This window comes from Gracilinanus agilis, chromosome 1, assembly GCF_016433145.1.
Source record: "Gracilinanus agilis isolate LMUSP501 chromosome 1, AgileGrace, whole genome shotgun sequence".
Lineage (NCBI taxonomy): Eukaryota > Metazoa > Chordata > Mammalia > Didelphimorphia > Didelphidae > Gracilinanus > Gracilinanus agilis.
In genome coordinates, this window is record NC_058130.1 from 167,053,682 (window position 1) to 167,071,023 (window position 17,342).

A 17,342-nucleotide genomic window follows, 5' to 3' on the forward strand; every position below is an offset into this window, starting at 1 on the left:
CCCTTACCACTCTTCCACCTATGAGCCAAAACACAGAAGTTAAGGGTTTAAAAAAAATTAAAAAAAAAAAATAAGCATGTTCTGGAAAAAAAAAAAGATGAAAAGACACTCCTACCCCAATTCCTTTCAGAGGTGGGAGGTCCTTAAGTGATGTATATTGTACTTATTTTTGGGCTTTTCCAGTATATTGATGAATTAAGCTGATTTCCACCCCCTTTTTTTGTCCTTAAAAACTGTTTTAGGAAATGGCTTTCTGAAAGTGGGGAGGGATAAGGATACTGAGGGAAACTACAAAGGTAAGAAAACCAAATTAAATAAAAATCTATTAAAAAAGATAAACCCAAACCAACCAGATCTTCTGTCTCCAAATCCCAGAGCTCTTTCTAGTATGCCATGCTGTCCCCTAAATAAGGCTGGATGGTACTCAAATTTCCCAAGCTATTAATTTTTGTTAATCTATCTTTAAGGTTTACAGAACACTTTCCTCACCACCCTATGACGTAAGAAATGTAAATATTCAACTCAGTTAAACAAACATCATGTACCTATGCTGATACCCATTTTGGAGATGAGGAAATGAGACTCAAAAAGGGTGAGGGCTTTATCTAGCATGGAACAATGATACCACCAGTACTGAAACCCAGATTTTCTGATTCCAAATCCAGAATCTCTCTGACCAAAAGGCCCTTCTTAAAAATAGCTCAAGTTTCCAGAGCTTTTAAAAGGTCGACAATACACTTTACTCAAAACAGGCCTGTGAGTCTGGGAGAACTTGGGTTCAAATTTGGCCTCAGATTCTTCCTAGCTATGTGATTCTGAGCAAGTCATTTAACCTTGATTGCTTAGCCCTGGGTGCTCTTTTGTCTTAAAAGTGATACTAAGGCAGAAAGTAAGGGGTTTTGAACGATATGGAAATTTGTTATAGTGATAATACATGTTTAACCCAGATCAAATTGCTTGCCAGCTCCAGGAGTGGGGAGAGAAGGATAGAGGGGGACAATTTGAATCTTATAACTTCAGAAGATTTACATGAAAATTTATTACAAATAATTGGCAAAAAAAAAAGTTGGGAAAAAATACATATTTTTTAAAAGTTCACAAATCCCAGGTTAAGAACCCCAGTAATAAGGTTTTGTGGGTTTTTTTAGCTAATACACCTGAGCCTAGTTTGGCCCCCGTAGGTCTCTCTAGGCCCAAAGCCCAAGTGTGTTCTTCTATAAATAGAAAAAAAAAAACTCAAAATAGAATGGTATCTTCCTATGGCCAACATGTCTCCAGCTGAATTGGGCTTCACCTGGGTACTCTCTTTAGAGTCTTTTCTGCTACCTGAGGCTGACTTTCCGGAAGTCTGATGAAGACTGCTTTGGGTGACCTGCCCACATTCCCACTTAATCCCTTGACTAATAATAATTGACTAATACTTTCCCGCATATCTTAAGGGTCTATGATTTTATTGCCGTGAGTATTGCTTCTACTAAGGCAGATCACAAACTTTCCAGGCCTCAATTTTACAAGTTTAGTTAGGCCATCTGGTTATTAAAAAAAGAAATCTGCCATACCCGGTTCCCAAGTTTGGGGCAAGAAGCCCCTCCAAATTTAGCTGGGCTAAATCCACTGCCAGAGGGTTTAACCTTAACTTTAACAAACATTAAAAGCAACTCTAAACCATCATCAACCTGGGACTAGAATTTCTTAACTGAAAGATGCTTTCAGTAATTTTAAGTACAAAGAAAACTGGTACTTAAAAAATGGAATTGTAAAATTGGCCATTTAAAAAATGACCTTCCTCCTTCCTTCTTTCCTTCCCTCCTTTAAAAGTGCTTTTGTTTATCTCGGAAGTACTTATGTTAAAATTTTGTGATGGCAGTAACCTAGTCCCAAGTGTGTTCTCTAAAAGTAGACATTTCCTGTAACTGACCAATGCTTATTTAAATAAAACAAGCAGATATAGTTGCTGGAAGGGATTAAGAAGAAATTAATTGCCGAGTTAAAAATAACATTGGCTGATGAGACTCAAAAATCCCAGCAGACTTACATTCTGCTTCAAGGGCTTGTCCCCAAAGTCCTTCCAGCTGGGAAGGACCTGTTGGGGCACGCTTTCCCCTGTCATAGCCTCCCGGAGCTCAGGCTCACTATCCTGAATCTTGGAGGAAGAGGAATAATAAAATAAAAGCTTCTCACTCTGACACACAAGGCTATGCATGATCTGGTTCTAACGTGTCCAGCTTTTTCTAATGCTGCTTCTCTTTATAGTCAAACTGGTTCATTCTGCAACTCTTTCTTTCCTTATCTCTCTTGTCCCTTTGTTTTTGCTTGTGCTGGCTGCTATCTGTGACTGGGGACATCCTTCACCCCACTGTCTCTCTCCTGTGGAAGGTCCTTCTTTTCCTTCAAGGCTCAATTCAAATGTCACCTATTCCACTGTGCCTTTCTTGATTCATTTCCCCTTACTCTTTCCCCAAATCACCAGCTAAGATGGGGCAGTCAGAATACTCCTTTGGCCCTCATTGTCATTTCTATTCTCTCCCACTACTAAAATCCTTCTCTTCCTTTGAGGTTTATTCAATGCAAATTTATCACCCAATCATGATGCTGTTAGCTGTTATCTACCAACTCTAAGACACTCTCTTTCCTTCCGAAATAAGTTCAATGTCTGGCTCACAGTCTTTCTCTCTGCTTCCTGCCCTCACTTAACTCCTGCCCGCATGCAAGAGGACTTATACCAGTACTTTCCCAAACCCCATAATTTCCCCACTCTTCAATCTTAGCATAACCAAAGACCTGTTCTTTCACTCTATTTCAACTGCACACAAAGACCCACTTCCATGTTCATGAACTTCCTCTTCTCCCTCCCTCCTCATCTCACATCCCTGAAATACCTTCTTGCATTATCTCTTCCTTTACTCGTGTCTCATGAAAAGAGGTGACCTTTTTCCTTGCCAAAGCAAACACCACTATATATATATGCACATGTGCTTCCATTCCCTCCCATCTTCTTCAGCAGATTGCCCACTCTCTCCTTCCCTCTCTCTTTCAATTCTTCATTCTCTCACTGGCTATTTCCCTGCTGCCTACAAACCAAGTCCATGGCTCTCCCATCCTTAAAACAAAACAAAACAAACAAAAAATCCTCACTTGATTTGTCCATCCTTCTAGCTTTCTTCCTTTTCATGGTTTACCTCCTTGAGAAAGCTGATTGGTGCCTCAATTCCCTTTCTTTTCACTCTTTTCATTTCTGTACTGCCTGGCTTCCAACCTCATCATTCAGTTGAAAAAGCTTTCTTCCAAGTTTCTTTCTCTCTCTCTCTCTCTCTCTCTCTCAAATCTTTACTTCAGTCTTAGAATCTATAATAAGAATTAGTTCCAAGGCAGAAGAATGGTAATAGCTAGGAAATTGGGGTAGGATTCAAGTGCCTTGTCCAGGGTCACACAGCTAGGAAGTGTCTGAGCCCAAATAAGAACCCAGGACCTCCCATCTCTAGGTCTGGCTCTCTATCCACTGAGTCACCTACCTGCCTCCAATGTTCCCTTAATTACAAAATCTATTGGCTTTTTCTCAGTTTTCACTCTCCTTGACTTCTCTGTTCTTTTTGATGCTGTCAATCATCCTCTTCTTGATACTTTCTTCTTGTTAGGTTTTTGTGGCACTGTTGTCTCCCATTTCTCGTCCTAACTCGTCTGACCACTCCTCAGTCTCTTTTTGCTGGATCTTCATCCAGGTCACAATTGATAATAATCCTAGGCCCTCTTCTCTTCTTCCTGAATACTATTTCATTTAGTGCTCTCATTAGAATCCATGGAATCAATTAACATTGAATTATCATTTTTATAGAGATGATTCTCAGCCCTAACCTCTCTCCTCCTGACTTCTAGTTTCCCATTACCAACTGCTTTTTGGATGTCTCAAATTGGATGTTCTATAAAAATTTCAAACTCAAAATGTCTATTTCTTTAAAACAGAACTCATCTTTCTTTGGCTTTCTTTTATTTTTTTCCAGTTACATGTAGAAACAATTTTTTACAATTGTTTTCTGATATTTTGTGATTCAGATTCTTTCCCTCTCACTCTCCCCCACCCCAGGTTAATTGGTCTATTTAGATTATACCAGTGCTTTTATGCAATAAATATTTCCATGTTCCCCATGCCTTGACAAAAGACACATCACACATGTAATAAACTCATGAAGGAAAAAATGTGAAAGATGGTGTGCTTTGATCTGCAATCAGATTCCAACCAATAGTTTCTTCTTTGCAGTGGATAGTATTTTTATCATGAGTCCCTTGAGGTTATCTTGGGCCTTTCTTTTGCTGATAATAGTTTAGTCCTTCCCAGCTGGTCATCTTATAATATTTCTGTTACTGTATAAACTGTTCTGGTTTTGCTCACTTCACTTTGCATCAGTTCATATAAGTCTTTCCAGATTTTTCTGAACTCATCCTGTTCATAATTCCTTATGGTACATTAGTATTCCATTACAACCATATATCACAACTTGTTCATCCATTCCCCAACTGATAGACACCCCTTCACTTTCTAGTTCTTTGCCACTACAAAGAGAGCTGCTAAAAATACTTTAGTGCAAGTAAGTCCTTTTCCCTTTCTTTGATCTCTTTGGGATACAGACTCAGTAATGGTATTGCTGGGTCAAATGTTTTGCATAGTTTTATGGCCCTTTGGGTACAAATTGCTCCCTAAAAAGGTTATGTCAATTCACAGTTCCACCAGCGGTGTATTGTGTCCTAATTTTTCTACATTTCCTATTTATCATTTTCTTTTCTGGTCCAGCAGTTTTTGTCAAATAGTGAGTTCTTCCCCAATAACTTGGATCTTTGGGTTTATCAGACTCTAGGTTACTATGGTTATTGAATATTGTGCCTTGGTTTTCTAACCTATTCCACTGATCCACTACTCTATTTCTTAGTCAGTACCAAATTATTTTTTTGATTATCACTTTTATAGTTTGAAATCTGGTACAGCTAGGCCACCTTCATCCTTTTTTTTTTATGAATTCCCTTGATGTTCTTGACCTTTCCTTCTTCCATATGAAAATTTTGTTATTATTTTTTCTAGTTCTTGGAAATACTTTCTGGATAGTTTGGTTGATTTAGCACTGAATAGGTAAATTAATTTAGGTAATACTTGTCATTTTTATTATATTGATTCATCCTATCCATGCGCAATTAATATTTTCCCAATTGTTTAGGTCTGATTTCATTTGTGTGAAAAGTGTTTTGTGATTGTGTTCATAAGTGGTTGGATTTGTTTTGGTAAATATATCCCTAGGTATTTTCTATTGTCTACAGTTATTTTCTTTTTCTTTTTCTTTTTTTTTTACTAAACCCTTATCTTCTGTCTTGAAGTCAATACTGTGTATTGGCTCCAAGGCAGAAGAGTGGTAAGGGCTAGGCAATGGGGGTCAAGTGACTTGCCCAGGGTCACACAGCTGGGAAGTGTCTCAGGCCAGATTTGAACCTAGGACCTGGCTCTCAATCCACTGAGCTACCCCGCTGCCCTGTCTACAGTTATTTTCAATGAAATTTCCTTTTCTATCCCTCGATATTGAACATTGGTGGTGGTAAATAGAAATGCTAATGATTTATGTGGGTTTACTTTATATCCAGCAACTTTGCTAATGTAGTCATTGTTTCTGTTAGTTTTTTGGTTGATTCTCTGGAGTTCTCTACATATTCCATCACATCATCTTTCAAAGAGCAATAGTTTTATTTCATCATTGTGTATTCTAATTCCTTTCATTTCTTTTCCTGTTCTTATTGCCATCACTGGCTTTTCTAGTACAATATTAAATAGTGCTGGTGATCCTAGGCGTCCTCACTTCATCTCTGATCTTATGGGAAAGGAGAATTCATTTTTCTTCCTCCCAACCCTTCTCTCTTCCTATTTCCCTATGACTATCTAAGATACTCCCATCCCCAGTCACCAAGGCTCCCACCCTCTCCACTCCTCAACTAAAACTCGATCACATATCATATCACAATCCGTTGCCTGCCTTGCCATTTCTACTTCTACCACATCTCTCATCTGTGTCCCTTTGGTCCCTTGGCACAACCCTCATCACCTTCTAGGTGTTGGCCCTGCCTCAGTCTGTCCCCACTCCTCGGATCTGGACACATCAGCCTCTTCAAGACCTCTGGATGGACTACAAAATCCTGTTTGGCTTTTCAAGCCCTTCCTGACCAGTCTTCTCCTGCCCGACTTCCCTGGGCTTATCCTGTGACTTGGTGCATCTTGTCTGTAGGCAGCTGTTTGCTTGTTATCTGCCCCCTCAGACTGGGAGCAACCGGAGAGCGGGCACGGCCTTTCCCTTCATCCTAGCCATAGTAAGGGCACAGTGCCTGGCCTTTAAAAAACACTGTGTGGCTTGTTTGGATACAGACCTGCCCCAGTCCCTGAAGCAATTGGTTTGGCAGATAAATGCCCTCTTAAGCTATTCAGAAAGGAAAGGATTGGAATATGAATATTAATTAATATTGATATTAAATCCAGGGCAGTTCAGTGGTTTAGTAGATAGAAAGCCAGGCCTAGAGACAGGAGGTCCTGGGTTCAAATCTGGCCTTGGATACTTCCTAGCTGTGTGACCCTGGGCAAGACACCTAAATCCAACTGCCTAGCCCTGATTGCTTTGGAATTTTTTTTTTTATACAAATTGTTAATGAAAATGAGTTTTATTACATCAAGTAATAAATACAAAGATGCATGTAACAGTTTTAGTCATTTATCCAGATTTTTTCAGTCATTCTATGACAAACTCAAGACCTGAAATCTATAGTCTTTGTCTGAAAGGTAACTATCTGGGTTCTTAATTTTTCAGTAGGCTGATCAGTCCTCTGTATTTATAACTCATGAATTTAAATTCAAAGCACAGACAATCATGCAAATGCTCACATACCAAAAAATTGATACTTAATATTGATTCTAAGGCAGAAGGTAAGGATTTTCAAAAACATATATCTATGGAAATGTTTTGCATGATAATTCATGTATAACCCTGATTGAATTGTCTGCTGTCATTAGAGGGAAAGGGGAAGGGAGGGAGGGAGATAAGCTCAATCACATAACTTAGGAAAACTTGTGTGGAAATTTATTATTACATATAATTTGGTAAAAAAAATATATGTATACATAATAAAAATATTGTGAAGATGGGATTAACTCTCCCCTGCCCATTTTTAGATTTAATCACCAGAAGTGTATACACCCCACTTATCCTTAAGTGGGGGAGGTCTGTGACCCACATGGGTGATAGTGGGTGATGAATCAGAATTGACCAACTGCCCCCTGGGCAGGCCTAAGCAAAGCATTAGCTGTAATTGGTCCACATAAAGTGGAAGGAAGACACAGGAAGTGACGAAAGGAAGGGTCTTTAAAAGTGACAAGAACTTCCTGTGAGGAGGTTTTTTCGCCTTAAACTTGATCCTGAAGGAGCTCTTCAGCTGGGGACCTCAGACTGCTCTTGAATTTTCCTTTAGAACTACCACGTGGGTGAAAAAGGCTGACTTCCTTTTCCTGGTTTTCTTGAAGGTACTAGCCTCCAGAGAGGCCCCTCATCTTGGAGGAGGCCCCCTGGCTAAAACCTTTGTTTAATTTATCAGGCCTTTTAAGCCCTTCCTGGTTCAGACCTGGCCAGAGTAAATAACCGCCCTCTTTGATATTCTTACTTTCAGTCTTTCTCCTTTTGTAAATAAACTACCATAAAAAGTCATTTGGAATTGAGTAATAATTCCTGGCGACCACACTCTTATAAATTTAGTCCAGCCCTTTTATTCTTACCCCTTACATTCTGGTCCTCACAATATTGATACTGAATCTAAGGGTAGCTAGATTTCTTAGTGGTTAGAGTGCTGAATCTGAGTCAAGAAGACTTAAGTTCAAATCCTGACTCAGATACTAGCTATGTATCCCTGGAAAAGTCACTTAACCTTTGTTTGCCTCAGTTTCCTTAACTGTAAAATGGGAATAATAATAGCACCTGTCTCCCTGGCGATAATGTTTGTAAAGTGTTCAATATAGTGCTGGTAATATAGTCCTATAGTGTGTTTGTGTATGTATATAGGATAAATACTTCCATAACAGCAATTATTTCACTCAACAGTAATATATATGTATACGTGCATATAATATAAATATAAATAATATAATATTATACATATGCTTATTTCCTTCTTCCTTAATCTAAAATGATATTTCAACGTGGCATATAACCTTTTCCTCGTTCAATATTCCTAAAAACTTCAAATCATCTTGGAGTAGAGAGACACATCTGAGGGTACAATTGGGGCTCCTATCAGTTTAGTGGTTTGTCTCTGAGCTAGAATGCTTGGATTTAGAATTATGTTAAATTAAATTAAATTGTTTCTGGCAGATTTTTGCCTAAAACTTATTGTTAATGTGTTTTTCCCCCCTTTGACACTGCCTTAGACCCAACATGAATTTGTTTTCCTTACCTTGAGTAAGACTCATATGGGATCCAGTTGTCCACATTTGGGAATACCAAGATATGCGCTATATTTAGGAGATTTTCCTTGATCCAGGAGGTAGCCGTGAGTCAAAGAGGAAATGACACCTTTGGGAGTCAGCTCCTGAGCCACAACCTTGTCTGTCCACATCAGAGCCCAGGTTGCAGCTTTTGTATCATAGTTCTTGATCTACTTGTTGTTCTTTCCATTTGACTGTAAACTCCCTGAGGGCAGATCCACATTGTGTTTATCTAGGTAGACCCAGCACAGGGCTCTGAAGACAGGAGGTGCTTTATGACTAGGTAGCTGAGGTCCCTTCCCTCTTCCCAAATAAAGGAGGAAATATAAAGAGATAGCCATTACCCAGCAAACAAAGTAATTTGACCTGCTCTTCACCCTCCAGGGTGACCCAAGAGCATGGTCCAGGCACTGGGGCAGACAGAAAGATGGGCAATGCCCAGTCCCTGCCTTCGTGAGCTAACAGAGGATATGACACATACACAAGTAACTACCATGTAATACAAAATGGAACCCCATAAGTGCTTGAGAGACATACAGCTTAAAAGCCCTAAGGATTTGAAGAGATCACTAAATCTTTTCCCCTCAAAACCTCTTCTTCCTAGTTTCCTTTCCTCTGTCAATAACATGATCATTCTTTTAGTCATCAAGGTTTGAAACCTCAGCATCACCTTTTTTTTTTTTTTTTTTAAAACCCTAACCTTCCATCTTAGAATTAGTACTGTGTATTGGTTCTGAGGCAGAAGAGCAATAAGGCTAGGCAATGGGAATTAAGTGACTTGCCCAGGGTCACACAGCTAGGAAGTATCTGAGGTCAGATTTGAACCCAGATCTCCCCTCTCTAGGTCTGGCTCTCCACTGAGCCACCCAGCTGCCCCCAGCATCACCTTTGACATCTCTCTCCTTGGTCTCAGATAACAAATCCTTCCCCATCTCCTGTGGATTCTATGTCCACAGCATCTCTCTTGCATCCTTCCCTATTTACCATTTCTCCTTTTTCCATTGTAATTCATTAACTTCTGCCTGGACTATTGACTTCTTACAAATCTCCTGCCTTCCAGTCTCTCCCCTCTCCAATCTGTTCTGTTCTATACACTACTGCCAAATTAATTTCCCCATTCATAGCTCTGTTCATGTTACTACCATACTTCAGAGCTTTCATTGGTTCCCTTTTGCCTATTGAATAAAATCCAAATTCCTTAGTCTGGTATTCAGACCCTCTACCATCTGTCTGAAACCTTCTCCAATTTTGTCGTTCAGTTGACAACTCTTCATGACTCCATTTGGGCGTTTCTTGGCAAGGATTCTGGAGCAGTTTGCCTTGTTCTCCAGCTCATTTTACAGATGAGGAAACTGAGGCAAATGGGGATAGGTGACTTGCCCAGGGTCACACCACTAAACCTAAAATATGCTCTTTTCTCACTTGGGTGACCCAGTGGGAAGAATAATTTGGGTCTCAAGTCAGGAAGACCCGAGTTCAAACGCTGCTTCAGATGTTTACTAGTGTGACCCTAGACAAATCAATTAACCACTATCTGCCTTTATTTCTCCATCTGTAAGATGGATATTAGAGCACCTACCTCCCAGGGATTCAATAAGATACTGTTTGCCAAGTGCTTAGCATGATGCCTGGTCCTTAGTAGGCACTTGCTAAATGCTTGTTTCCTTCCTTCCTCCACCTCTGGGAATCCCTGGCTTCCTTCAAGGTCCAACTCAGACACTGCCTCCTATTTTTGGCTTCTCTGATCGTTAATGTTCTTCCTCCCTAAATTTTTTTGCATGTGTTTTATTCTCAGTTATCTGTGTGTATGGGGTTTTCTCCCATATGACTATGAACTCCTCGAGGGGAGAGATTGTATCTTATTTTTATTAGCTCGTCTCTCCCAGTTCTTAGATTCTATAGATGAATGCACTGTTGAATGAATTTTAGATGGGGACTAGAATGGGGAAGAATCAAGGAAGACTTCCCGGCAAAGGTATCCTTTTAGCTGGTTCTTAGGTCATATTTCCATAGGAAATGGGGTGGAGGTGAGGGAGGGAAGGGGAGTCATGTGAATGAGATGATCTGTTTAAATAATGCAACAAAAAAACCGGTGGTCAGCCCAACCCTCCAGACCTGGATAGTGGACAACTCTCGGCCTCCTTTGCATGAACACTTTGTACCTCTCGAGGGATGGTTGGCCCTTCCAAGGTTCGTCTCCTCTACTAGAAGCTCTGTACTCGGGGGACACTTGGTCCAAGTGACCAAAGACTCAGCTCCAGGTCGCCGGAGAGGCCAGCCCTAAGTGATTAGAGGTGGTGAACCTGGAAGTGACTGGAGACAAGAGGGGGAAGGCACTCAGTAACCCCAGATTCCTCCTGGAAGAGCATCCAAGACTTAGCTCCATGTGCTACTATTTCTTGCTGAATGAACGCACATCTTTAGAGCAATGGATGCCATGGAAGAACACAGACACAGTCCAAGAGAATCCTGCGAAGAAGCTCCTTCTCAAGTTAAGAGCAGAGCTGAGCTTTTTTTTTCATCTTTTGGGAGGACAAAATGAAGGCGGTTGGTATGTTAAGAGATGAGAGTTCTGGGATATACAAAGCTGGAAGGTAAATAGAGGCACGTCATCACGGCAAGAAGGAAAAGCAAAGCAACCTGGGAAGCCTTCAGAACCCTGATCAGTGCAAAACCCCAACATGACTTCAGATCAGGGATAATGAAGCTTTCCTCTGGCTTCTATAGAAAAAAAGTAAAGGATCAGAAGTGCAGAATGAGACATAAAATTTCCATTTAGGACAAATGTGTTGACTTGTTTTGCTTGTAACTTTTTGTTACCAAAAAAAAAAAATTAGGGAGCTCTATTGGGAGCTGGGAGGGAGGGATGAATTATGGTAAATCACAGAAATGCAAAAAATAAAAAAAATTTAAAAAGAACATCGGTATAACACAACTCAAAAAAAGAAAATAAAAGTTCAGAATGGGCCACAGAATAAACTGAAAGATTTCATTACTGCTTTTTGCATTGAAAATGTTTCTTTTATTTTTAAAATATCTTTCTTTTGTATAGTACTTTACTTTAAAAAATATTTGATTTTCCCAATTACGTGTAATAACAATTTTCAACATTTCCCAAAATTATCAGATCCAAATTGTCTTCTTCCCCCCTCCCAGAGATGGTAAACACTTTGATCTGGGTTATACATGTATTATTTTGCAAACACACTTCCATATTGGAGAATTGTTGGAGAATATTCATATAAAACACCCCAAAACAAAAACCCAAATAAAGTGAAAAATTGTCTGCTTTGATCCACATTTTGGCTCCAAAAGTTGTTTCTCTGGAGATGAAAAGCATTTTTTGTCATAAGTCCCGCAGAGTTGTCCTGGATCATTGTAATGCTGAGAGTAGCTAAGTCTCACAGTTATATGATAATTTTTTTTTTTTAACCCTGACTTTCCATCTTAGAATCAATGCTCTGTACTGGTTCCAAGGCAGAAGACTGCTAAGGGCGAGGCAATGGGGGTTAAGTGACTTGCCCAGGGTCACACAGCTAGGAAGTATCTGAGGTCAGATTTGACCCAGGACTTCCCATCTCCTAGCCTGGCTCTCTATCCATAGAGTCACCCAGATGCCCCCTAGATGCTACTTTTTAAACAGACGAAGTGACACCCAGTTCCATTCTACATATTCTGTCCTTTTTCGGTTTTTTGCCTGGTCAAGGGAGGAAGGGGAATAAACATTTATTAAGTTCTTGCTATGTGCCAGGCACTGTGCTAAGCATTTTTACAAATATTAGCTCATTTGATCCTTTCAACAACTTTGGGATGTAGTTGCTGTTTTTTTTTTTCCATTTAAAAAATCTATTTATTAAAATAACACATCCATTCATATTAGTGTTTCAAAATGTGGGAAAAAGATAAAAACATACAAAGTTAATTTTACAACTGATTTTGATACTTAAGACTATCAATGCAAACAATAATCTCCCCAAGATGTTGAAGACAGTTCAGCTTTATTAGGATGAAGTGATTTTTAAGTAGTCTTTGAAGCTACTTAATTTTAGTTTATTTTCCAAAAATTACTGAATTTTGGAATGTTTAATTTTTTCAATAATTTATTTTCTGATGTTTGTAATAGCTAATTATCATCAACAACAAATTTTGAGGAAATCTTAACAGGGAATTATGTGTATCAATTAGGACTGGGAGAAACTGACTTAAAATGACAACTTTTAAGTTCACTTCCTTTGACCATTTAAATTGATACCTATTTTGAATGTAAAGTTAATAGATAAGGTATGGATAAAGAAGAGGGAAAGTATCCTTTAATGCAAAACTACAAAAAAAAAACCCCAGTGTTTAGTAGCTTACTTTGTACCATGGCTGGAGAAAGTTATTTTTTTACTAGACAACTATTTTCTTATATAACTGTCTATCTAGCATTTAACTATCCTTCCCCAGATAAAAGATTTCAACCATTAAATGGTTCAACTAGAAAATCAGAGAATTACACATTATATTTCAGACTGCTTGGATTCAAATTAGTTTTTTCAATTAGCAGCCTTTTAAAAAAACAAAAATAAAAAAAAAAACAACAAAAAACCAGCAGAACTTTGATTTGTTCAAAATTAATGGCTGAAGACTCACTAGAAAGCTGCAGGAAGCCATACTGAAAACTATTAATGAGGCTTGGAAGTACATCGCCAGGACACACCAGTCCTCTGATACCTCCAGAACTAACCAGGTCTAGATATAAAACAGTAAGCCAGTGAAAACAAAGAATACATTTGTAAAACAAAAAAGAGCTGGCTGTCTTAGGAATAGGACATTTGACCTTTTAAAAGGATGATTCTGGTCCATATATAAATGTACTTCAACTTGACTATTACTGATTGGATAATTCTTTCTACAAAGTGCCCTTTCATTATAAACTAAAGCTACTCTTAACCTCAAGACTCCTATGTCATGCAGAGCTATTTTGCTCTCACCATACTGTCAATCATTTTGTAAGCCAGGCCTGCCTGGCTCTCCTGGAAAACTTCTGCAGAAATTAAGCAGACTTGTTAAATACTTAAGAGACATCTTCTCATAAAAATCTGCTTTTCTAAATAGCATACAAATAAGTATTAGGCCTTGAATGTAAAAACTTCCCATTGCACATTACAATGTAAACGGCATAGCATGCTACCTATTCCTTCCTTATAGAAAAAGCAGTAGCCACAAAATTTTGGTCAGAATTTCAGTTTCACATTTTCAGTTTAGTACTTATTAATACCAAAGATCTGAACACCGTGCAGTTGTGGCATTTTGGGAATTAGCACACTTAGAAGAGAAGCTGTGTTTAAGATGAAGTGGGTGGGATCATACTTGGTGTAGAAACTTGCCAGAAAATATAGAATTATTGGAGAAATTGTGAAGAACTTCCGTGAAGAAGTAAACTGTACTCCATAGTCCAACTGTTCCCAGTGAGTCAGCAGCCTGGCTTTACCCTGGTCAGGGGTTTCAAAGGGTGTTCCTTTAACTGCATGTAAAAATACATACATTCCCAGATTATGTATTATATTTGTTAATGTCCAAGCAACAGAAACACTGAAGAAGGGAATGCTGAGCAAGACGATATGAAGTAAACCAACTCCCAATGCATATGTCAGCCACATACCACGACTGTTCATTACCCGAGTATTTGGATTTACCTCACTATGAGCAACTCCAACATTCATTTTTGCTCTCAAAAGGGGTACAGAGCAAGGGAAGCAGGCAGTACGCGGCAGTGGCCGTGTCCCGGCTAAGTACCCCAGCTCCGGCCAGATGCCGGCTGGCCCCAGGGAGCCAGAGCTCAACTCTGAGTTGCTGTTTTTATCTCCATTTTCCAGTCGAGGAAACTGAGGCAAACAGATGTTTAGTGAGTTGCCCAAGGTCACCCAGCAAGTAAGTGTCTGAGACCAGAGTTGACCTTAAATCTTCCTGAGTCCAGGCTCAGTGCTCTATCCACTGAGCCTACCTACTGCCATTGAATGTCTTATGAATGTTTGTTGACAAAAATGGAAGTGTTAAAAATAAGTGAAGGAAGGGCAGCTGGGAGGCTCAGCGGATAGAGAGTCAGGGCTGCAGCAGGGAGGACATGGGTTCAAATCTGGACTCAGATACTTCCTAGCTGTGGACAAGTCACTTAACCCCAAGTCAGTATTGGTTCTAAGATGGAAGGTAAGGGTTTAAAAAACATTTTTTAAATAAACAAATAAATAAATGAAGGAGGGGCAGCTGGGTGGCTCAGTGGAGTGAGAGCCAGACTGGGAGATGGGAAGTCCTGGCCTCAAATCTGGCCTCAGACACAACCTAGTTGTATGACCCTGGGCAAGTCACTTAACCCCCCATTGCCTAGCCCTTACCACTCCTCTGCCTTAGTATCGATTCTAAGACAGGAAGTAATGGGCTTAATATACAAATAAATGACAGCATACAAAGTTGGGTGGGATGCAAACCCGAATCAGTAGTTTTCAGCCATCAAGCTGTGGTTTGCAATATCCTGTGGGGAGAGGAAAATAAAGAATTAAGGGATCCTCTTTGTTGTAGTTTTTGCCTAATCATGCAAGTCTAGCATAGATTTTCATTGTTCTGCCAGAAGGAAAAAGGTCTGCCATAGTCCTTCACGATAGAAATGTCTAGTACATCCATAGCCTTTAGAAGGAATGACAAGTTTCCAGAAGCAAACCAAAACTGTAGTCCTGGAATCCTGATTCCACAGTGCCCAGAAACCAATGCCCAAGGACTGGTGAACCGGATGGACTCCAGGGCTAGAAGTGAGGTTCTTGAGTAACTTGCCAACATTGCTTCAGAGTGACTCAAGGCACCAACCCCCAAGTGGTTGGAGATACAGCTATGAGTGATGGTGGGCTCACTGCCAGGAGAATTCCTAAGAACCCCAAAGCACCCGAGGCACAGCCCTAACTCTTGGGACACGTCCCTACGTTGTTTAAACATAACAGGGAATGGCTTGCATCATGACCCTTGAGTGGCCCTTATAACTCATCTGTAAAATGGAGAAGTTGGACTAGATGACTTCTAATATCCCTTCTTACTCGAAGTATAATAACTTAGAGAAAGGCGACCCTGGGGAAGGAGGGGGGACAGGAAAGATTATGATCCATGGGTCTGAGCTTCAGCATGATAAAAGACATGATTCAAGGTGACCAGGAAAGAGGCCTGCCCCACTCTGCCCCAATCACCAAAATGGCGGCATGGTCCAGGCTTGAGGGTGAGGTAGGATGGGTAGAGGAAGTCATTATGGACTGAATACATCCAATCCACTCCATTCCCCACTGAGAGAACACATTCTGAGTTTCCAATAGGGAGAGTTGGCCTGGGATAAAAGTTGACATCCCTACTTAAGTGGTATAGTGGTTAGGACAGTAGACTTGGTTTCAAGAAGACTTGAGTTCAAATCCTGATGTGCTCACTCATGATATGACTCTGGGTAAGCCCTTAACTTCTCTCTCATCCTTCATTCCCATAAAATGAGGGCAATAATAGCATCTGACTCAAAGGATCGAGTTAAATCAAATGGGTGAAGTGCTTTGGAGGTGTCTCTATCCTTAGCAGGATCTAAATGCTAAGTGTTATTATTACTCAGAGACTGGAGAAACATAGGGTTAGAGATTATGAGAGAGATGGAAAGTAGGAAAAATATGAGGCAAAAGGGAGCAAGAGAGAAGAAGAGAGAATAGGAGAGTCAGGGAGGGGAAAGGGAAAGGCAGTATTCAGGATGAATGAGACAGGCAATGGAAGCCAGAGAAGGAATCTAAGTAAACCTTGGAGCATTTGGGGTCCTTCTTGTCCAGGGTCACAAAGTTGGTAAATGCAGAAGTTGATAATTAAGCCCAATTCTGTTTCAGGGTTTCTTCCACTATAAAATAAGGAGGATGGGCCAGCTGGTTTCTAAGGTCCCTTCTCTTTTTATTTTAAGGGTCTGTGAGATCCACTGACAAGATAATGCAGACAGAAATAGAAAGTGTGGCAGACACAAAGAGAAACAAAGTCACAGTGACATAGTCAGAGATAAGAAATATGGAAGTCAGGGGCAGCTGGGTAGCTCAGTGGATTGAGAGCCAGGCCTAGAGATGGGAGGTCCTAGGTTCAAATGTGGCCTCAGACACTTCCCAGCTGTGTGACCCTGGGCAAGTCACTTGACCCCCATTGCCTACCCTTACCACTCTTCTGCCTTGGAGCCAATACATAGTATTGACTCCAATATGGAAGGTAAAGGTTTAAAAAAAAATGGAAGTTCCCCCCCCCCGCCCCTCCCAATAAAGACATAAGGACTGACACAAAAAATAGATGTTTAAAACCTTTGGGGATTAAATCTAAAAATGGTCAGGGTAGATTTAATCTCATTATCAGTCTTCGGGGGCAGTTAGGTGGCTAGTGGATAGAGTCAGACCTGGACACTTCCTAGCTGCAGGACCCTGGGCAAGTCACTTAAACCTAGTTGCCTAGCCCTTGCCTCTCTTCTGCCTTGGAACTGATACTTGTGTGCATTCTAAGACAGAAGGTAAGAGCTAAAAATAAATAAGTAAATTGATGCCTGCTTTCAGCGAGACAGACCCAGATACAGAGGGTCTCCCACATACACAAGCTCTCCACAGACATGGTGAGATATGTGTACATATTGAGACAAATACCCAGAGAATCCTCGGAGCCACAAATGAGGCTCCCTGGCCAGCCTCTGTTCCTCCTAGCCCTCACACACAGTTGGATCAAACAAGTGCTGAGAGCAGACCCCACCCCCTCAATTTCCCACTCTACCACTTCCAGACCCTGGGGCTTGGGAAACTAAAAGATTCCTGGGAGCTTTCCCCGCTAGGGA

The 17,342-nt window shown here is 40.3% G+C and overlaps 1 protein-coding gene across 1 annotated transcript; it reads right to left on the bottom strand.

Annotated features, from left to right (window-relative positions):
* Nucleotides 1–12,339: 12,339 nt before the first annotated feature.
* Nucleotides 12,340–14,205, bottom strand: LOC123231068 (ORM1-like protein 1). Its single transcript, XM_044657288.1, has one exon. It carries the CDS (start codon nucleotides 14,197–14,199, stop codon nucleotides 13,738–13,740), a length of 462 nt encoding a protein of 153 aa, XP_044513223.1. The 5' UTR covers nucleotides 14,200–14,205; the 3' UTR covers nucleotides 12,340–13,737.
* Between the last annotated feature and the right edge of the window lie 3,137 nt (nucleotides 14,206–17,342).